Genomic DNA, 22,271 nt, shown 5'->3' on the forward strand with positions numbered 1-22,271 from the left:
TCCAAGACTATTTGTTTACTGATAAGACTTGATATAATACAATCCATAGGTTATACTGTACGAGCCAATGGCTGGAATTAAAACACCCAGTTCATTACCATAGCTGAAACCTGCTGTTGTTGGTGCAGACCTTCCTTGTTTGCCAACTGGGTATCGTAGCCTTGATACAAGACCTGCAAAAAAGAGGTAGTGCAAATATGAGTGTTTAAGAACATAGGAACAAAATACATTAAGGGAACAGGAAAAAGGAATAATCCATTCAGCAATTTTTGAGAGTTTCCTTCCCCCCAGAATAAAACAGGATAGCAGTTGAGAAATTGTGTGCGTACACAACCGCAGTCCAAACAGTCTGCATCTTTTTTTTAATAATTTCAATACCACCTTCCTGCTTTCTCTCCATTTCCATTTATTCTCTGTTTTAAAAAATTAAATAAACTAGTTCAGTGATATTGTCTTAACTTATTCTATTCTATATATTTAGTCTTTTAGTTGTCACAGCTATCACAAAACCAAAAAAAAAAAAAGTTTTGTACAGCGAGACAAAGCAGTACTACTGTGCAATATTAGTCTAGGCAGCATTCTCAAAAAATGTGATGCAAGAGGCAAATCATGTAACAAGCTGGCAACAGGTGTTTTTAGGGTAATTTGACCCTGCTGATTATGAAAATCTCTGTTGCCAAGCCAGATTTTTGGCCTGAAGTACAGAATTTCAAAACTTTTATATGGGGTTATCGAGGTCTAGAAATTCAATGGAATATGTTTTGTAAGTGTGGGAATGTCCAAAATTTTACAAATTGGTAAAAAAAAAATATATAAGGGAAGGAAATGGGAAAAAATTTTAGGAATATTGTAATACATTTTAACATTTTAAAATGTATTACACTACATTACAATACATGTATAACAAGTGTTTCAGGTAATGGAAGGAAAAGCATATGCTAAAGGTATGAAGATCCATAAAGTGACATATCAGGCACTGTGGTGTACCCTGCTCCCATGTCTCCTCTCTTAAATTGGCCAGCAGGTCCAGGAGATTGTGCAACATCTCTCAAATACTTCTGAAAACATCAAGGCATTGCTTTCCTTGCTTGCTACAGGCACTACCCAGCACTACATTCGTGAGTTTGTGGACATTGAGTCTCAAGAGAATGTGAACTTTGCATTCTGGTGGAGCTACATGGAAATGATTTCTTTGGACATTATTTTGTTTGACCTCAATAACCCAATAAAAGGTTTTGAAATTTCTTGTTTAGAAAAATAAATGTTAAAATGTATTAAAATTTTCATACATTTTTCCTGTTTCTATGTACTTGCTGATTATGCTTCAGATACCACACCTTGAAAATCAAGTGATGCGAGCTATTTCACTGAATGTTTTTTCTTCTTTATGCAAGTCAAGGTTGTTATAATAGTAGAAAACACTAGTGGAGGCTTTGAGTAAATTGTTGATGCTCATAATGCATCAAAGTGAAAAAATGCAACATGTCTAAGACTTTTGCACAGCAGTGTGTAATATATATATATATATATATATATATTCTATGCTATTATATCTATGCTATTTACCAATGACTAAAACCTTTATGGAGAAGGTTAATTAGTTTTTATAATGCAAACATGCTATATGGAACTCATGCCCCGTCATTGCTGTTGTTGTTTTAAAATGCTGTGGTTCAAAAGAGTGTCCTAGTTAGTAGCCATTTACCAAGATACAGTACATGAAATACCTGCTGCATTGTGCTGATGGTAGGCGATGAGATCTGGGATAGAGTTGAAGTGATGTTTTTCTGCCAAGTAAAACTGCTTGGGGAATGTCTGGGTTTCTTTTATATGGTAATGTCGCACTTGAGATGTGCCCTCACTGGAAAAAAAAATCAATAAAATTAATCTTAAAGACTTGCTACAACTTTAGAATAATATAATCCTAAATATGATTTATAGAATTAATAGAATGATGCGCAATGCACTTCACCAGTGTTTCTGTACTTATGCCAAGGTTTTTGTCACAACTTAAACATGGCTGCTCTCAAATCTGTTGTGTGCTGAATTCTGAAAACTAACCAGAATCATGTTTATACAGCCCATTGTAGTTGGGATAAAATACAAAGACCCATTATAAACTGTCATGTACTGTATGAGCATAAAGACTTGTGGACCATAATTCAAAAGAAAACAGAATGCGCAGGAATGTATGCAAATTCACACAAACTACTGGTAAGGCTTTGTCAGTCATAAACAGTAATAAGAGTTACATTTACAGCTGACATGACACAAAAACATTTTGAGTTCCCACAGAATCATACTTTACAACAGCAATGGTAAAAACATGTTTTGATCTGAAAAATCCTGGTAAACCAAGCGCATAAACAAACTAAAAACTTTACAGTGTATTGTGCATCATTGCTACTCACCTTCCAGACTTAGTATAAAGAGACACTGTATATGTTCCAGGCTGGCTTGAATCCCTCACCATGAAACCTCCTTCTTTGTCCTGGAATACAAATGTGATGATTAGATGACCGGTGCATGTGCTGTTGTGTGTGCAAAGTATTCTTCTTGTTGTTTAGATTCACATATTGATCACATCCTGGCGCCCTGGGGAACTCTGTGGCCTCAATAGAGCTTTCAGAATCATGTCTAAATCTGGTACACCAGAGTGTAACCATGATCCTGCCCCCCTGCAAATCTATTTAAGAAATACATATAAAATAAATAATGTGGCATTTCTTACATCCACTAGGCACAGAGTGTTGCAGGGAGTTGCTCATTAAGGGAAATATTTTCCTGTTAAAACATTGTGGCAAAGGGGAGTATTCTTTACCACGCTTCAGGTCCTTTTCCACTGTCTTCTTGTGAAAAAAGGAACAGTACTCAATACAGACAAGGTATAAACAGGACGGTGCCTGTATATTGATTTACACAACACAAAATAAAACAAACAAAAGCCTAACTCCTTCCAGGAGTGCTAAACTAAACTTCTGTATCCGTTCTGAACTATAACCGGACAGCTGTGCAGTTTAACAGTAACAAAACACTTGTATACATCAAGTATCACAATACTTTATTTAAATTTATTTTTTTTTCTATCAGCCTTTCCCCACAGGTTTCCTCCGGCCTTAGCCTTTACATAGACCTCCCACAAAGAGACATTCACCTGCTTTTATACACCTGCCTACTTAATCCTAGCAGGTGTCCCTCGTTAACTTAGAGCCAGGTGATTCCACTTCTGGCCAATTTCAACCCCGTGGCATTCTAGGGGATGTAGTCCTGAACCTCAAGGTATGGTAATTCCTCAGGAAAAGACATCTTGAGCTGCATGCATCTGACATTAAATATTTGCTTAAATGCTTAAATATTTGCCCAATCCACAATCATTAAAAGCATGAATACACAGCAAAAAAACACCTACCTCAGTTTTGAGCTGCTGTTCTGCTTTATTTCGGTTTATAATTTTGCAATACCATCTAAAAATAATTGAAATAATAAAAAGAACAGGTTAAAAGTACATGCTTTGTTCACTTCTTTTAAATAATTCTATTTAGGTCATTTGCTCAGTTTGGTACAAAACTGTGGCAAGCCTTCTAGCTGGCCTTAAAGAACGATGACCTCAAATACAAACATCTACCACTGTTCAAGCTATAATTATGCAGTGGTCTACTGCTGTTGAACCACAAAGATGTGCACGTTTAAGAATTTCTTTAGCATTAACCCTCTATGGTATATATTTGAATTTGTTTATTTATGTTCTTTAGATCAAGATCAATAAAAAAGAGCTGAGAGTCATACTTACGGATACTGATCAAGGTTATTTGATTTTTTCTCTGTCACGTAATTGCTAGGAATGTATCCCTCTTGTCTAAATACAAAAATGTAAAAAAAAAAAAAAATTACATACTTTATACTTGTATATTTAACAACAGGGAACGAACGATTTCTGAAAGGAATGATTACACATTGTGACTATTTTTTTATAGCCACACTATTTATCAGCTCTTTTAAGTGAACTATTCTGAGTTGCGGAACAAAGACTTGTTCAATATCTGTAAATAACAGTATTTCAAAGAGGAAGCCCTCTTGATGGTGAAGCACTTCCTGCTATGTTGTCTGCTAGAATTAAATTTGTACCCCTCTAAATGCAACATCGCAAAAAAACACAACAGTAATAAAGGAAACGGATGGTTTGAGACAGTGTTAGCATTGAATAACTTCTGTTGTCATAACCATTTACACGTTAATGACCGTGTTAATGACTGACACAGCGGTTTCTAGCTGGCAGATAATAAGTATTAGTGTGGGGGCTGCAGCAAGTAACCTTGACAAATGCATTATTTCTTTCACAGTACCTGAGTCCCCTGTATTTAGTTCTGTTGTTTTCAAATAGATTGGCAGAGTTTTTTTGTTTTTTTAATTAAACAAAATGGTGTTTCATTCAGTTTTCAGAGTGGTTATCTTTTCTTTAAAGACATATATGAAAAGTTCCTTTGTTTTTCATCTTGGATATGATCCCATTCAGAGGACTTGTGGCATAACATTTTAAAATGACTATAGTGGTGTAATTAATAGTCAGACATAGTGGAAATTTTGATGTTTTTTTTTTTTTTTCGGTTTTCTACTCGAGTAATAAAGGTTACCGTTTAAATATATTCTACATTGTAAAATTTAGCATTGTTTAATTGAAAGTTGTATTATTAGGGCTGACTTTTGGTTTTAACCGATAAAAACCAACAAAACACCCGATACAAAAAAATGAAATTGGTGTACAGCTAACAAACACAGGAAAAACACTGGAAATGGTTACTCAATTCACATTGACTTGACCCCTTTCCCTGTGGAAAAAAATCAAAAAAATGTTCCCATTGCAGTTGGGCAATGTCCCTCCTTCCTGACTTGTATCTCACATTGATTCATTCTGAATACTTTAAACCCACCCCAACTACTGAGTGGCACCAAATTCCTACATTTCTATTGGTAAATTGTAACACACTTGTGAGCAGCGATCCAGATAAGCTGCCTACCTGCTGTTTTTATGCATTAAAAAATCCTAAATACTACATTTAAATTTAATGTGTAAAAATACCCATAGGAATTTTGCTGCACAGCTTGCCTGCCTCCATTAAAACTTCCACTAACAACTACATCTCCCAGAATACAATGTCTTCAGTTACTAGGCAACTGTACACAAGAAAAACCAAACCAACAAACATTATCCAATCTCTGACTAATCCTGTTGTCTTTGCAGCCCAGTCCAACTCCAACTGGAACCATCGTCAGAGGCAACCCCTAAAAAAAGGTGCCTATAATATTAAACAATCTATTAATGCATTTCCTTATTTTACTTATACTGAAGTTTAAACATGTTTACTGATTAATGTAATAAATAAAATATACGTAAACGTAAATAATTTGCAGAGTCAGTATTATACATCGAACAAAATGCGTAGAACACACGCGTGGTTGTACAGTAGTTCAAAGTAACATAGCAATTAATGCCTACCCCATTACCATTAAAGACTGTACAGTATTTACCAGGATTACTCATAACTTCAAGGTAATGTTGCATTTTAACCCCTAAAAATTAGTTTTACTCTCTCAGTGTTAAAATTAGAGGCTAAGTTACTCCCAGAATCCAAACCTTATCTGGAGCGCTGCTTGTGAGATTCAAAACGAGATGTTCTTGCTCGCAAGATTTAAAGCTATATTACAGTACGACAGCGAGTATTTACACGCTTGTGGAATTTAAAACAGAATTGCAAATTGTGTGAAATATAAAAAAAATGCCTAAACACACAAAAAACCCACAAGAATATGCCTTGATAACTGACATTTATAGCCCACCGTGTACTGTACTGTATTACGTTTTGTGATATCATTTTGTAGTTTCTTTGATCACATGATGTTAAATAAAATATTGAAATTATGTTCATATCATTTTTTTTTAATTATGTCTCCATCCTAACATCCTAGAGCCATCCCACGAGCTCCATTGGTGCCGTTGCCCCCAGTGGAAGCTCCGTTTGAGCGTATTGGAGTAGATATAGTGGGACCGCTAGAAAGGAGTGTGGTGGGATACATATACCTATTGGTCATTTTGGATTATGCTACGCGTTATCCAGAGGCCATTCCCCTCTGATCTGCTAAGTCTGTTGCCAACAAGCTCGTGAAGGTCTTCTCCCGGGGTGGGGATCCCCAAGGAAATACTGACCGACCAAGGCACCAACTTTATGTCCCGACTAGTCCACAGAACATGTCAACTTTTGGGAATTAAGACCATTAGGACCTCGGTGTTTTATCCTCAAACTGATGGTTTTGTGGAGCGCTTTAATAAGACCCTTAAGAATATGTTGCGCAAATTTATTAGTTGTGATGTGCATTACTGGGACCAGCTGATTCCTCCCCTTCTCTTTGCGATCAGAGAGGTACCCCAGGCTTCTACGGGATTTTCGCCATTCGAGTTGTTGTTGTATGGGCGGAAACCCCGGGGTGTGCTTGATCTGGTCAAAGAGATGTGAGAGGAACAGCAAGATAATTCGACCAATACCATATGTGTTGGACCTGCGCAAACGTCTTGAGTCTGTAGGAAAATGGGCGCATGACAATTTGCAGCAGGCTCAGCACAGACAGGAAACAGTACAACCGAGGAGCCTGGTCACGCACATTTCAGCCAGGGGATAAAGTACTTCTATTACTACCTAGTTAAGAGTCGAAACTTCTGGCTAAGTGGCAAGGAGTGGCCAGGTTGGGGTGGTGGACTATGAGATCTGCCAGCCGGAGCAACGGAGAGAGAAGCACATTTATCATATATTATTATTATTATTTATTTCTTAGCAGACGCCCTTATCCAGGGCGACTTACAGTCATAAACAAATACATTTCAAGAATCACAGTACAAGCAATAATACAATTAAGAGCAAGATAAATACAATGACTTTGGGCACCTGAGATTGGTAAGCGCGGGGAAAATGGTCAGGAGGGGCCTTGTATGATTGATGTGGTTTTAGGGAATGTGAAAATCCATGCATTAGTGGACACAGGGTGTGAGCAGACCTTGATTAGAACAGCTCTCTTGGGCAGTGTGTCATGGCGGCCACGAGGTCAGGTGGCCATCTCCTGTATCCATGGAGACACAGCGGCATACCCCACACTAAAAGTGTAGTTATCGGTAGGACCGATAAAACGTCACCTGTGAGGGCACTAAGCAGCGAGAACACAGTTCCCTGGACGGGCTGGCCTGACAGTTCTTTCCCAGGGTTCAAGGGAAGTCGGCCAGCTAGAAAGGGGGCATTGCATTGTTGCATTAACGCATTGACCTGGAAGGGAAACGACGTGGCAGCTGCAGGCGGTTGCACTCATTTACCAAGGGGTCATGTGTGATGGCATAAAAGGGAACAGAGACTCGCAATCTGTTCCTTCGCTTGGTTTATGCATTGAACCTAGAAGGACTGCGAGAGACCCCAGTTGTGAAACGGTAAACGTACCGTGAGTGTTTTGTTTGTTTGTCTGTAATTGTCTTGTGACGGTTAACACGATTTTGGAGCTGTCGCCGAGGGCCAGCACAAAGCTGGAACAACACTTCACCATTGTCACAAATATAAACTTATATCACCCACCACGAGCACTACTGCATGCACCCAGGACTGGTGACTGTGTATGTATTATTGTGGGGCGGATATTGTTTATATAGACCTTTTATGATGCGTAATCTAGAAACAATTGCCAGTAAAACGATGCTATGTTTTCATTGTATAACATTAAAACACTAAAAAGTCCTTTACAAAAATCTTAAAAATATATATTGTAGATGACATGTAAAAACTATACATAATCCCTAGCTCTGGCTGAATGTGGTAAAACTATTATTGGGGGATTTTAGATAGTTGTTGAGGCGGAGAGGTGTTTCGGTAGAAAAACAAGATGTCTGTGGCCTATTAAACAACGCATATAACTCATGGAAAAAAAACAATGCTAGTGGAACATGTCTTTGCCATAAAAAATCTTAAAAACGAATGCTTTTCAAGGAAACAGACAGTAGCTTGTGCATGCCAAGTAATTTAAAAGCTGAGTTATTAGTTATTTTACAAGCGCATAGCTTATTAGGTGTTGTCTGAGTGTACTATTGTACATGATTAAATAATACACTGGATATCAAATAAAACAACAAGGAAAATTAAGAAAAAAGTTTCCTTTTACAGGATGATATACTATTGCTTTTCTCAAGCTGACAGGCTGCGATTGGCTGATTCGGCAGTTGCGGGTACAGGACTGGACTACAGATAAACTGGTTGCGGTAAGTGGATTGCTTTTAAATTTGATTCACAGTTGATGCTGCGATGTACTAGCAGGCATTTATTATCTGATAGAAGCCTGCTAGAGCTGTAAGCTGATTGGCTGATGGAATTGAATAGTTTTCTAATAAAATATAATCCTTGGAAAACCCAGCTATACCTCAGTACCATGCAACATATATTGGTATTTAGATAGATGTATAGATAACTTACCCATATTTATCCCGTGCTTTGTACCAGTGTATATCACATTTAAGAATGATTACATATTCTTCACCCTGAACCAAGTTTAAGTCATGAGTTTCCACAGCCTCAAAGTCGTACATGGCTATGACAACTTTCTCCTTTTCTTCTTCACTGTCCTCTGTATGCTCTTCTATGGGAGGTGGAGGTGGAGGCAACCGACGAGGCTGGAGAAACAAGATTCTTGTTTCAAAACCAAAAGCTACAGTGACAAGTTATATCGACCATAACATAGCAATCCTAAACAATGTATGGCTAGGATTCATTTATTTTTTTTTTTTTAATGTAGGATTTTTTATGTAATTATCAATAATACACAGTGTTTGTATTTCTGGTATATTTTTAAAAGGTGATCTTGCACAGTACACAGTTTTCAATGGAATTTTAGTTCTTGACAGTTGTCGTCCTGTGTGCCAATGTGGGAGGAGCCATAGTTCCGATGGCCAGAGCGACAGGAGCTGCCATCTGTGGGAGTAGTGGAGCTACCGTTCCTCTCTCAACAGCCCCTGCACATGATACTGAGGGGAGCTCGGCAGAAGCCAGGCATGCTACCGCCAGGGCCCCTACCATCCCAGCATCCAGAGGGTCCTGCATTGACACTGCTAGAGTGCCCCGCACTACAGCCAGTGCCACTGCCAGAGTGCCCTACATTGCTGCCAGCGCCAGTACCCAGCGTTAGTGCTATCACCATGGCCGGACTACCACGCTACTGCCAGCGCCTCTGCTGAAGTGCCTCTCTCCAGCTCCACTGCTGGAGGACCCCTCTCCAGTGATGCCAGCAGCCCAGGCCTTGCACAGGAGCCCCAAGAAGGGACAAAGGGGACACTGGGTTTAGGAGGTAGGCCACGTTTTTACAGTCACACCCTAAACCCAGGGGTCACTATGGGGGTTAAACGTGCGCTCCAGTACAGAAGACCAATAAATAGGCGGGAGCTAGTGTTGGGGCCAGCTGGCATCAGATGGCAGGGTGTGCGAGTAGTGGAGAGCGGCCCTGTCCGTCTGGTGTCCTGTTTTAGTATCTAAATAATGGTAGTATTTGTACCCACTACTAATTAGGTCAACTATATGGTGCCAAGCGATAGTAGGAAAACTTACAGCAGGTAAAATTCAAGATTACCTTTTCTAAAGTCTCAGAATTCGGTGTTGGAGGAAGAGGCTTTCGTGAAACTGAAAAAAAATAAATACCATTTAAAATAAATAAAGATATGTATTGGGGTGATTATTATACTGTAGATTCAATCATTGAACCACATAGACGAAAAAGTTATGAAAGCCCTTCAAGAAACAAATAAACATCTTGGAAAAATATACTTACTGTCCCCGAACAGGTTGTACTCTTCACAGCCGGGCGCTAGTTTTTCTGCTTGTCTACAGCACAGCCAGACTCCTTCATTCCAGAACTGGGGGTGGAATTTGGCAACTATAATGGAATTATTCCTTATTTCTGCAAAAAATGTAATTGTATTTTAGCAAAATGATTTATTAAATAGGAACTGACAAAATCCTGGGCTCATTTCACACACACTCCTTTTCACCCACCCAAGATAACCTTTGCATTAATTTCCTTTTTTGCATGAAAGAATCACCCTACAGTCCAGGGACACTAATGCAACATGCATGGAGTATCAACAATGCGACTACTTCTAATTTAGCAAAGCAGTGATTCAGGCAGGGAACTCGCTGTTAAGTTAGATTAAAATTGTAAACATCAAACATATTAGGCACCCTCATTACCAGAACTTGTGTATGTCAACTGGCTAATATCTCATTCGTCATTCGATAAATAACAATCTATTCATCCCCCTGTACGTCACAGCTCGCCTCCTCCTCCCCAGCCTCCACCTGTTTTTCGGTTTCATCTAAGAGGAAGGGCAGCTATCCTGCCCCCTACAGTCAGGCTTTCCACTATCAGCAAACTAAATTATGGGCAGGAGTACCTCAAAGGGTGAGGCCAAAGGCCAAAGATGTAATGAAAATATGTATAACATAGTATTTGTTGTCTAAGCTTTAATAAATATTGTTCTCTGTCGCACAAGTTTTCCTGACTGAACTGCTATTACTACGGGTCTTGGTAAACTGGCCATTTACAAGACCAGGAAGAGCAAGATCGTCGGGGGAGGGTCTCAGGGCCCTGGTCTGATCACGGATTAATTAGGGCACACCCATGCGGAGTTCTTTGGTGAAATCCTGGCCTTTATTGATGAGTTGGCTCTGAATGGAGTGCTATGCACCATTTCTGTTGATTCAATTATACACATGAACATTTAATTTGTAGTCCATTTTCAACTGGTTTTTCATCATACTTAATTAAATATCTGTCCTTGTTAGCACCCTCTGTGTAAGGGTGTAAAACAGAATCTTTTTTTCCAGCTGTCACTTGACAGCTGGTCTAGTCCTTCATAACAGATGTTTAAATAGGACTACTACGACGGCTACGACTACTACGACTAATACTACTACTACGACTGCTGCTACTACTACTACTACTACTACTACTACTACTACTAATAATAATAATAATAATAATAATAATAATAATAATAATAATAATAATAATAAATAACCTTCTATAGTGCAGTTATATATTTAACAGACCTCTCTTTTCCAAAAAATTGCAGGATGTCAATGTAATTAAAGTAAAACCTTAGTGATGTTTGAAATAAAAAAAAATAAAATCTTCAATCTACTACAACAACATTTACAATCCAAAACAACAATATCAAATGGTATGAGCATGTACCTTCTTTGAGATTCTGGACCCATGCACTTCTGCTGTCGTTATTTGGGGCAAAAATATATAAGGTATTGGCATCATACACAACCTAGAAGAGAAAAGTTATTCATGAGGGAGCAATATCAAACTGTCAATTGGTCTAAAAGTATTTCTTAACAGATCCTGACGGTCTCCCAAACAAAAACAACATTTTATTATCTGTCATTGAGAGAAATCAGCAGTTAAAAGTGGGGAAAATGTTGTTTTCTAAACTGCTGGTAGATATCTTTGACAAATTGATAAAATCAGTAAATGTCCGAGCTGACTGGTGGATTGCAAATGTGGTACTGACACAATATGTATAAATTCACTCTACACTTACTTGAAATGGATATTTGTTTTGACATGGAATAATCCCCCCATCGGTCTTCACAATCTCAGCACACTTGATTTTTTGTATATCAACATATCCCTTTTTGGACTTCTTCTGTAGAAAAGAAAATATGATAGTAGAAGATACTGTGTAGAGTAATATTGGGGCTCCATGTTATCGGTGAAGGACTATAGAAAGCTGCATGTAAATTGCAGGTGTGATAGAGGCCAAACAATAGCATGTGCTTGCAGGGCATCGACATTTGGTGGCTCTTGATAGTAACCATATTATATTAAGCATCATCGTCTTCTACTGTATGTGTGTTAAAAACATAAAATATCCCCCAGATTCATGCAACCTGCATAGGGAATTACACTATTGAAAACAAAATATTGCATAATTACTTAAAAATATTAAAAAAAGATTCATAATAATAAATTAATGTGTCCTTATGTCCAAAAATGTTTACAGACCAAACCACAAAACAAAGAAAACAACATGTACCACAAGCTACTTATATTTTTAATAATACTACAGTACCATCTCAAAATAGGTTTTTGCTATAGTTAATTCCTCTTTATTTCATGTTCAAACCCCTGAAAATAACCTGAAAATAAAATAGGGCTTCTCATTTAACCTGAAAATAAAATAAGGCTTCTCATTCTTTTAAGTGAATTGTATGTGAATTTTAAAACACAGCTGAACATAGAAAAAACACTTTTGATCCCCCTGTGCTTCACTTCATTGCTGGTTTAATCAGCATGATGATAATTTAAAACATGCAACTATCTCAGGCGTAAAGCCTGTTGAATTGACAAGCCTGAGTGATACGTGTTGGGCGTGCAAGTGGAGAAATGTCAATGCATGCAAGTCTAATTTGGAGGTTATCATCCAATGTCTAAACAAGTTCTCTCAGCCTGGAAGTAATCGTAATTAGAAAATAGGAGACACTTTTTTACACAGAGAATTGTGAGGATCTGGAACCAACTCCCCAGTAATGTTGTTGAAGCTGACACCCTGGGATCCTTCAAGAAGCTGCTTGATGAGATTCTGGGATCAATAAGCTACTAACAACCAGACGAGCAAGATGGGCCGAATGGCCTCCTCTCGTTTGTAAACTTTTTTATGTTCTTATGTAATTTTGTTGAGGCAAGTGCTTTGCTGCACCAAGTGCAAAAAAAAAAGATTTTATCATCTGTCTCGTTGTTTTTGATAACCTGCTGTCATTAATTCATGTTGCTCACAAGCCACTACAGCGTGAAAAGGCCTCGCTCTCCACAGCAGCAAAAGTAGTTACTAGCACGGCCGCGAACTTTGGAAAATATGAAAAATGAAAAAACATGAAACGGCGTCTGGGTAGATATCCTGCAATATGCTGAAAATATAAGAATAATGATTGAGGGGGACAAGACGAAACCTTTCGGCGACCAAGGAAAACCTTAACACTAGAACGACCGCGTTTATAGGCATACCTAGAACAACCATGACCGGTCAATTTGCTGTATTTTGTTGTGTGTCTAATCTGTTTATTTATAATTATTATGTCAAGGCAGCATTAACTCCGGATTACAACTACTGCACCAGTCACTATTCACTGTGTATTCACCTCCAGCAGGGGAGCACGGTGAAAGGACGTGGAGCCGTGCCAGGACATTGCCTTTGTTTATTATTATTTCGGGACTGAAACCCAGTATTATTTTGCTGAGCAAACAACACACTGGTGTGTAGTTGCCAGTGCTACTATTGAACGGTGCCAAACCGTGAAATATTTGAATATCAATTATAAATGAATATTTGAACATAAATTTGTGTATATACAGTTATATCATGTACATACAAAACTGTACAACTGAAATGATGTAAAGAAGTATCACATTTTTTAAATAAATGGGTTTATATTGCCTACATACAAAGCGCATACACGCAACCGAAGCTATGTGTTTATACACAGACTTATTATAATCGAAATGACATGAGTAAATAAACATTTGAACAGAATGGGCTTCATTTACAATCGTTTACAAAGTCTAAGTGCTGGCACAAATCACACTGATCCTGCGCTTTTCAAAATATGCAGTGCACTTACTGTCTTTGCACATTTGGTACAACTATCAACAGCAACCCAGGCTTCTGGCACCAAACGCTCCACGGGCATATACTAGTGCAATGAAAGCTTCTAATTCTGAGCTTCTGCTTCAGTGTAAAGTAACGTTGTATGTGGTGAAGCATATGCATGTCAATCAATAGGTGAAAAGCACTCAATGCGCTCTCATCAATGTTGCGTTTTGCAAATGCCGTGGGCCCTGGAACTTCCCTCAAAATATTATGTTCACCCCTTCTACCTGCAGCTTCAACACCAGGATTTATAGTGCTCCAAACAGTGTCATCATTACCAGCCTCAAGTGCCAGGTGGTACTGGCGCTACTGCTGGAGAAGCAGCTGCCTCAGGCGAATTAGCAGCTGGATCAGGTACAGGGGCTGATGCAGGTGAAATGGCTGGCATTCTTGCAGAGGCTGCCACAGGATGGTTTCTTCTCCCATGGGATCTCCTGCACTCTCTGTGTCCTGGCTGCTGGAAGATTCATCTTCGCAAACCCAGTCTGCTTCAGAGCCAGATTCGTCATTGTCTCTGCTGCATCAGAATCGTTGTTTGGTAAACTTTGCAGTAATTTCAAACACTGCTTTTCTGTCCTGTGTCTTCCACGATCCATTTTCAATGTGTATAGGGGTAACAGTGAATTTCTTCAGAAAAACGAGTGACTTATAGTAACCAGAGTGCAGACAGACATCCTCGTGCCATGAGCTGTCAAGGCTGATTGATGGACTATCAGGAGGCTCATTGAAACAATACAAATGTCAGAAGACCGCTCACTCGAGGAATGCAGACTGATATAATCAAACTTCAATACATGGCGGCAAGTCCAGACTGATAAATACAAATTTAATTGTTATGTTTTATATGTATATATTTATATGTATCGGTCAATTTGACCGCTCCTGGTCAGAACAGGTATAGCAGTATTTTATCTCGCTAATTTTTGCAGCTATGCGATTCTTTCTTTGTCAGGGTAATTAGTACATATATTTAGGAAAAGTCAGGAAAGCACAGCTCTGTATCTTAAACACACACACCACAATTTAAATTAAAATTAAAAAAACAGTCAAAATGACTGCATTAGTCATTCTTGTGTTAAAGATGAGTGAATTTGTTGTGTACTCAAGCTGCGGTGAGAGACAGCACTGGTCTGGAGCTGGTCTGGGTGTACAGCCCCTGGAATATTGTAGCGTTCCATGCAAACGCTACAACATTATTATATATACTTTGTTCTTGTTGTTATTGATGAAACAGTATATTGGTAGTATCCATACGAGTTCATCAAATTTATCTGTGCTCTCCGCCACAATTTTTTTTTCTTTTTCATGTTTTCGTACTTTTAAAACAAATCTTGCTCAATGAATTTGCTCAAGCCTAGTGTTGTCGGTAGACAGCAGCAATGGTACAGCTACACTAATTTAATACATATTTTGGTACTTTTTTTATTCTTCATCGGTACACATGATAGATGCTGCTTAACACTACAATTGCCACAGCAGTCATTTTGACAGTTTGAGGTTTTCAAATTTAAATTACTCTGCGTGTCTGAAAGTTATGCGGTTGTCCGTTTATGATTTTTCCTAAATACATGTATTTAATACCGACGGCGTTTGAAAGGCAGGATCGCGAAAATAAGAAAGCTATAATCCTGCCCACCTAGAACCGCCAAAGCAGTCATTTTGACTGCCTTCTACAATACATGTTTTTATTTGGAATATAACCTAATATATATATATATATATATATATATATATATATATATATATATATATATATATTATATACAAGCCTGTTGTAATCTCTACCCCCACTGAGCTTACAGTAGTATGTCTTTAAATAGAATATGGCTCTTGAAGTCTAGACGTGTTATCCAAAGATCTACTGTAAATTGTCTGGCTGTCTACATGACCATATATAGTCTGCTGTCATATATTATTACTATTTTACACTGACAGACACTAGGCTGTAACTCAAAATGTCTCATAGAAAGTGCATGACTACTCAAGAAGCGATTGATATATTTATCGCTTTGTCCAAAAATGATTCTGGTGTAGGGAATGTGAGTGATTACGACAGCGATGAATCTTGGATTTGTGAAACAGGCAGTTCGACCAGTGAAAGCGAGGAAGGTGCCGCTGAAGTGCCACGACCACAGAGAGCGCTCCCCAGGCACAGAAGAGGTTGTGGCTAAAGCAGCAGTCCTGGGGAATCCTCTGCAGTGCCAGCCGCTTTGCCTGTATCATCTCCTGCAGCAGCTACAAGCGTGCCAGCCATGCCAACCATTTCACTCCCAGCAGTACCAAGGACAGCGACTCCAGCTGCATCGCCAGCACAAACAGGCATTCAGGAGACTGGGAAGGAGACTGGGAAATTATAAATCCTGGTGTTGATGCTGTGGGAAGAAGAGCCGCACAAAATGTTTTGACTGAAGAAAAAAAAAGCATCTGCACAAAACTGGCAACCACAGCTCTACTACAGTACAATTTTGAAACACAATGACTGTGCTATGGTAACTGTTTACAAGTGCAGACCGAGAAGAACGTAATTATTCTCAGCTCCCTTTATGTGTCAGTTGCCATCGGGACTGTTGACCAGAAAAAAACAGAGACTGTGGATTTCTACAATGACACAAACTCCATTAAGTAATAACATTTTCATTTATCCTTTACCTTGTTCTTCATTTCATGAATCGTGTTATTACCATGGATCTTTTGTTTGTGACACTGCAATGGTACCTAAAAAAATAACACTGGCAAATCTGCATGTTCTTTACACAGTTGTTTTTTCCCCCATATTACTGTATGAATTTACAAACACATGATTTCTACTCACTTGCTAGGCCCTATATTCGATTAACCATGGGTCAGTTCATGTAAAAAGAACACTGCTATTTCACTTCCCTTCTTATAAAATTGTAACCAGACAATTAAATAGCTAATTTCATTATTTAACCTTCATAGTGGTGCACATGCATTTTTTTCCAAGTATGAACAATTTACTTTGTGTGAAAAAGTTTTTGTGCTGTGTCTTTTGTTTTCCCATATCAGTAGATAATGCTGGACGAACACACGCATGCAAACCCTTTCAAAACCATTTAAATATAGGTTATTATGCAAACACAGCTCTACTAGCTACATAAAGATCATTAATACAATGAACAATGCAGTAGGCAAATATGCTATTATAAAACATAACAATGAAGATAACACAAAGGAATTTGATAATAAAATAACATTCTGGAAACATTCCAGGTAGAGCAGTATCCTAAACTATTGTTGTATGGCCAAGAGAATTTGCATAGCCTAATAGGGACATAAGCTTTTTCAGCTAAATTGTGGCATTAGCAGCATCTGATCCCCACAGGGGAAAAACCACAAGTCAACTCTAATTTGGCAATTGCATATAGGGATGTTCAAACAGCTGTTTGTTCAAACATGTATTTTGTTGATGGATGAGGGAAGGATTATATTTTTTAATGATTTTTGTTATCTTGGTTTCCACCGTTTGCTATGAGAGTGAAATCATTAATATGTAATTTGAAGAAATGTGTGGGTCTGAGGTCTTTTGGTAGTGCTGCCATAAGTGGCACTTCCTGAGGCTGTTGGTAAGGATTGAAGACACTGTTTAGACTGATAACTGTGCACAGTCCCGTAGGTTTGCTCTTGGGGTTATTTTATGAACATGAAAGTCTGCACCAGGGGGAATATAGTTAGTGAACCATGTCTGCAGGCAGCTGTAGGGGATTGAAGATACTGAGAAAGATATTGTTTGTCAAATAACAACAACTGTAGGGCACACTGTTTATTGTGTATCAGGGCTAACATAAAAAAATTCATACAAATACAAAAAACACCTCTTCACAAGTGATGCATATTACAAAAAAGTGAATGTAAAAAGTAACTATTGTCTATAATAAAGGACCTGTGTTTGCTTTATGACTGCCCTTATTTGCATTACACCCTGTGAACAGGATGGCTGTAGGGGTGACGTCAGGCCAGGAAATGACAACACACAGCTGGGGCGAAACACACTGCCACACACCCTCACGCACAGTCTTACACAAGCCGCTGATAACCCATTAAGATAATATCACTGGGGTTCACATACATGATAACTTGTTATCTGGCTAAATCACGAACACACTGTGCAACAGTGGTTTCCAGACTCTGTACCATCAAAATAGGATACCGAGTCACACAAAAATAATACATTGTATGAACAAATGCATGCTTAAGAGTTTGATATTCATGTTGCTGCTGGCAACAGTCTGGAACAGTTTCATGAATATCATTAATATCAAACATTCAGAAGAACAAATTCAAATATTATCCCTATTATTAAATACAAGTATGTATTTTATAATTAGGGCTTCTGATTTTCGGTTTGATCTGATAAAAAAAGATAAAACACCCCCGCTACTAAAAAAATGAAATCGGTGTATAGCCAGAAAACACTGGAAAAACAACTAGAAAGGAAGGGGGGAGAAAACAACTAGAAAGGAAGGGGGGAGAAAACAAAAAAAACAAAAGGGAGACCACATCAAAACAAGGGCAACAACTCAGGTAAGACAGCCATTAAATGTATTTATCTAAATGCTAGAAGTCTCAGAAACAAAATGTTAGAACTTTAAGCTACTGCACTAACAAGTAACTACGATGTGATAGGTGTTACAGAAACTTGGTTGTCTGAGAGTGATGGAGACGAATATAATTTTAGTGGGTATACACTGTATAGGAAAGACAGGCAGGACAGAAGAGGCGAAGGGGTAGCGCTATACATAAGAAATAGTCTTGAAGCCCAGGTGTTAAATCTGGATGAAGAAAACAACTCTGAATCAATATGGGTCAGAATAATGGACAAAAATGCAAAGGGCATAATAATAGGAGCATGCTATAGACCGCCAAATTCAGACGCCAAGCAAAATAATCTGTTATACAATGACATTAGAAATGTGTGTAGCAAAGGAGAAGTCATACTAATGGGGGATTTCAACTTCCCCCATATAAAATGGGAAAACCCGGTGGGGAGCACGACAGATGAAAGTGAAATGGTGGAAATGACAAATGACTGCTTCCTAACGCAATTTGTCAAGGCACCTAGAGGGGAAGCATGCCTGTCTTTTCAAATAACAAAGACAGAATAACTAAAACAGAGGTCTCATTTGAAGTGATTTGTAAAACCCAAAAAGTAATGACTAAAGTTAAGGTTTACAATTTTAGAAAAGCAAACTATGAAGGTATGAAACAGAGACTAACAGAAGTAGATTGGAGTAAAATAGAGAAAACATCTACAGAAAAAGGATAGCTATTTTTTTAAAAAAAATGTAGTACTAGAGGCGCAAAACAATTACATCCCAAAAGTAGACCAATCTAAATCTAAAACAAAATGGCCAAAATGGTTTATTAGATCAATTAAAAAAAAATATTCAGCGAAAAAAGACACTTTACAGGGCCTTTAAAAGGGACCAAAAACAAAATGCACAGAAAGTACTTGGAACTGCAAACACAAGTCAAAAAGGAATTTAGAAAGGCCAAGAGAGAGATAGAAATGAACATTGCTAAGGGGGCTAAAACCAATTCCAAAATGTTTTTCCAACATTATAACAGCAAGAGAACATTCAAAGAGGAGGTGAAATGTCTAAGAGATACAAATGGCAAAATCATAGATGAAGAAGAAAAAAATAAAAATAGCAAATATATAAATTTATTACTTTTCACAAGTTTTTACAAAGGACGATACGGACAACATGTCCCACATGTCGACCTGTTCCTATCCAGTTTTAAATAACTTTAGCATAACAGAGGCAGAAGTGTTAAAGGGACTAGGAGCTCTTAAAATAATCAAATCCCCTGGGCCGGATGAGATCCTCCCAATAGTACTCAAGGAAATGAAAGAAGTTATTTACAAACCGCTAACCAAGATCATGCAACAGTCTCTTGACACAGGGGTCTGATTCGTTCTGAATACTTTAAACCCACCCCATCTACTGAGTGGCACCACATTCCTACATTTCTGTTGGAGGCTCTGCTTGCGAGATTTAAAACGAGATTACAATTAGTAATGGAGGCTTGTTCGCAAGATTTAAAGCTGTATTACAGTTAACATGCGGAGGATTTAAAACAGAATTGCAAATTGTGGTGAAATGTAAAAAAAATGCCTACAAACGAAAACCCCAGAAGAATGAGCCTGTGACCATAAGGATTTAGTTGTGGAAGACAGTAAAGGAAAAAGGTAGAACTTAAGTGTGCAAGTACTGTCGCGTTACTACTATACATATTGACAGAAAAAAAAAACGCTTCAAGCATTTTGGAAAGTAACCCAGAACAATAATTTCATACAGTATATAAAAAGCGAAAGACGATTTACATAAAAATAAGCTAAAAATAAGCAGCGAATAATAAAATTAATAAAAAAAAGACAAACAGAAGCCCTATTTATAATGTATCATGTTGATTATCAAACAGTTATCTTAAATGACTGGTACCCCATTCTGCACTGTTCAAAAAGGATTTTTTAAAGAAATTATGTTCATTTTCTCTTTCTTTGCAAGAATTAAACCTTGTGGGTCTGATTCATAAAGCTTTAAGAAACTAACAACTCTCTCTGAAACATTGTAAAGGGATAACAAACTGCAGATCAGATTTGATTTAATTAATCAAAATGAGTTTTACAAAATCAGTCCTTAACAATAAAAACTTTCTAGAAGCCCTAGACATAAGCTATTATAAACAACTTCACATTAGGTGTTAATAAGGTGTAGAGTGCTAGATTCAGTGCTATATTGTTTGCCTTGTCACTTGTTCCTTGCTTCCAACATAAAAATCTGCTCAGCGGTACCTTGCATTAAATTGACATTATTCAAAACTTCAATAATTTGCTGATTCCCTGAGTCCATTGTTACAGAGTTACAGAGCATCAGGAAGCAATGGACAACCAGTTCAATCTGATTTGTAACTTTCTGGTATTTGTAGTCATGTACAGATTAAATTGAACGTATGTGCTGTCTTATACAGTATTTCAGTGCTGCAAATTCCCCATTGTGAAAGCCACGAGGAGAGACTGAAAATTGACCAGTCGTGCACACCAAATTATTCTGCAGGAAAAATATAGTAAATCTACCCATTTCTGTGCGAGAATTAAATCATTTATTATGATCATTCAATAGGTAGATCTTAACCTTATCCTACATGATGTGACATCATCTGTATAACAAAAAAGCATAACACAGAATTCTCCAATATATGTACGGTATACTGGCACACCAATAGTGCGGAGTGCTGATCATTTGAATTTGAAGGCTGTAAGCCAGGGGTTCCCAAACTTTTTTACCCGAAGCCCACCTGTTCAGCTGCATTTGTGAAAATGTCAAATTAATAACATTTTATAGGTTTAAACCTGTAACATTATAAATAAACCTAATCTAAACTCTTGAAACTCTTAATTGTTAGTGGGTTCCCTTGTTTGTCCCTGTTTTGTGTTTTAGCCTCAAGTGCAGTAACATCTGTCTGTCAAAAGTAACATTTATACAAGCTGTATGTTCAGTTTACCAATGTTAAAAACAGAACGCAAGAATGATGCTGTATTGTTGTGGCAGTTTGGATAACAGAGAAGAAGTGAAACAAGGGCAAAGGGCAGTCGGTATTGCTAAAAGACTAATCCTAAAAGACAAAGGAGTGAATATTCTATGATAAAACTTTTCTTTCTGTCATGGGCAATAGCGATAATTTGTTTAGTAATGCATACACTTAAATTACAAGAATTAGATGTATACAGTTGCTTGAAAGAGTGATCCAGTATCCAGTACATTCATTATTTATTGAACCCCAGTTCTTGTCGTATATATATACCGAAGCAATGTCACTGTATAAACTTTACAAAAAAAATCCTTATATTTATCTCTCGTGTACATAATTCTTGTATCACCACTATGGAACCAATGCTGCTCTCTCTACTCCGTAACAAAGTTAATTTTGAAATACACAAAGTTTAAAAGGTAAACAGTAACTTACATATTATAAAAAAAAAACAAATAACAAATGACAATTCCATCTTGAGGATCAGATTCATAAAAAGATATTGAAAATTTAGCAGCGGTTCTTAAAAGATCCCGTAAGCACAAGAAAGCACTTGGTCTGCTATGATGCTACAGTATGGATTCAACAAAAACTATTCAGAAGTAACTAAACACTGAAGTGCAAATGGAGCAATATATATTATATAATGCAAAACTTGTGTATGGCTGTTAAAAAGGGGTGGGGGAGGGGCTCCCGAGTGGCGCATCCAGTAAAAGCACTCGCATGGAGTGCAGGATGCGCCCTATAGTCTAGACGTCGTTGGTTCGAGTCCAGGCTATTCCTTTGCCGACTGAGGACGGGAGCTTCCAGGGGGCGGCACACAACTGGCCAAGCGCCGCCCGGGGAGAGGGAGGGCTAGGTCAGCCAGGGTGCTCTCGGCTCACCGCTCACTAGCGACCCCTGTAGTCTGGCCGGGCACCTGCGGGCTTCCTTGTAAGCCGCCCAGAGCTGCGTTGTTATCAGACGCTGTAGCTCTGGGTGGCTGCATGGT

The 22,271-nt window shown here is 38.1% G+C and overlaps 1 protein-coding gene across 2 annotated transcripts in view; it reads right to left on the reverse strand.

Moving 5' to 3' along the window:
- Positions 1-22,271, reverse strand: part of LOC117421284 (tyrosine-protein kinase Tec-like) — a 36,753-nt gene that overhangs the window by 12,110 nt on the left and 2,372 nt on the right. For both annotated transcript variants that reach the window (XM_034035488.2, XM_034035487.2), the window contains exons 3-12: positions 11,621-11,725; positions 11,266-11,347; positions 9,841-9,969; positions 9,643-9,692; positions 8,496-8,692; positions 3,791-3,856; positions 3,410-3,464; positions 2,412-2,491; positions 1,728-1,861; positions 99-173 (exon numbers count right to left, since the gene is read on the reverse strand). In XM_034035488.2, the coding sequence (XP_033891379.1) occupies positions 99-173; positions 1,728-1,861; positions 2,412-2,491; positions 3,410-3,464; positions 3,791-3,856; positions 8,496-8,692; positions 9,643-9,692; positions 9,841-9,969; positions 11,266-11,347; positions 11,621-11,725 (973 nt within the window). The remainder of the gene's footprint in view (positions 1-98; positions 174-1,727; positions 1,862-2,411; positions 2,492-3,409; positions 3,465-3,790; positions 3,857-8,495; positions 8,693-9,642; positions 9,693-9,840; positions 9,970-11,265; positions 11,348-11,620; positions 11,726-22,271) is intronic.

Source organism: Acipenser ruthenus, chromosome 1, assembly GCF_902713425.1.
Source record: "Acipenser ruthenus chromosome 1, fAciRut3.2 maternal haplotype, whole genome shotgun sequence".
Lineage (NCBI taxonomy): Eukaryota > Metazoa > Chordata > Actinopteri > Acipenseriformes > Acipenseridae > Acipenser > Acipenser ruthenus.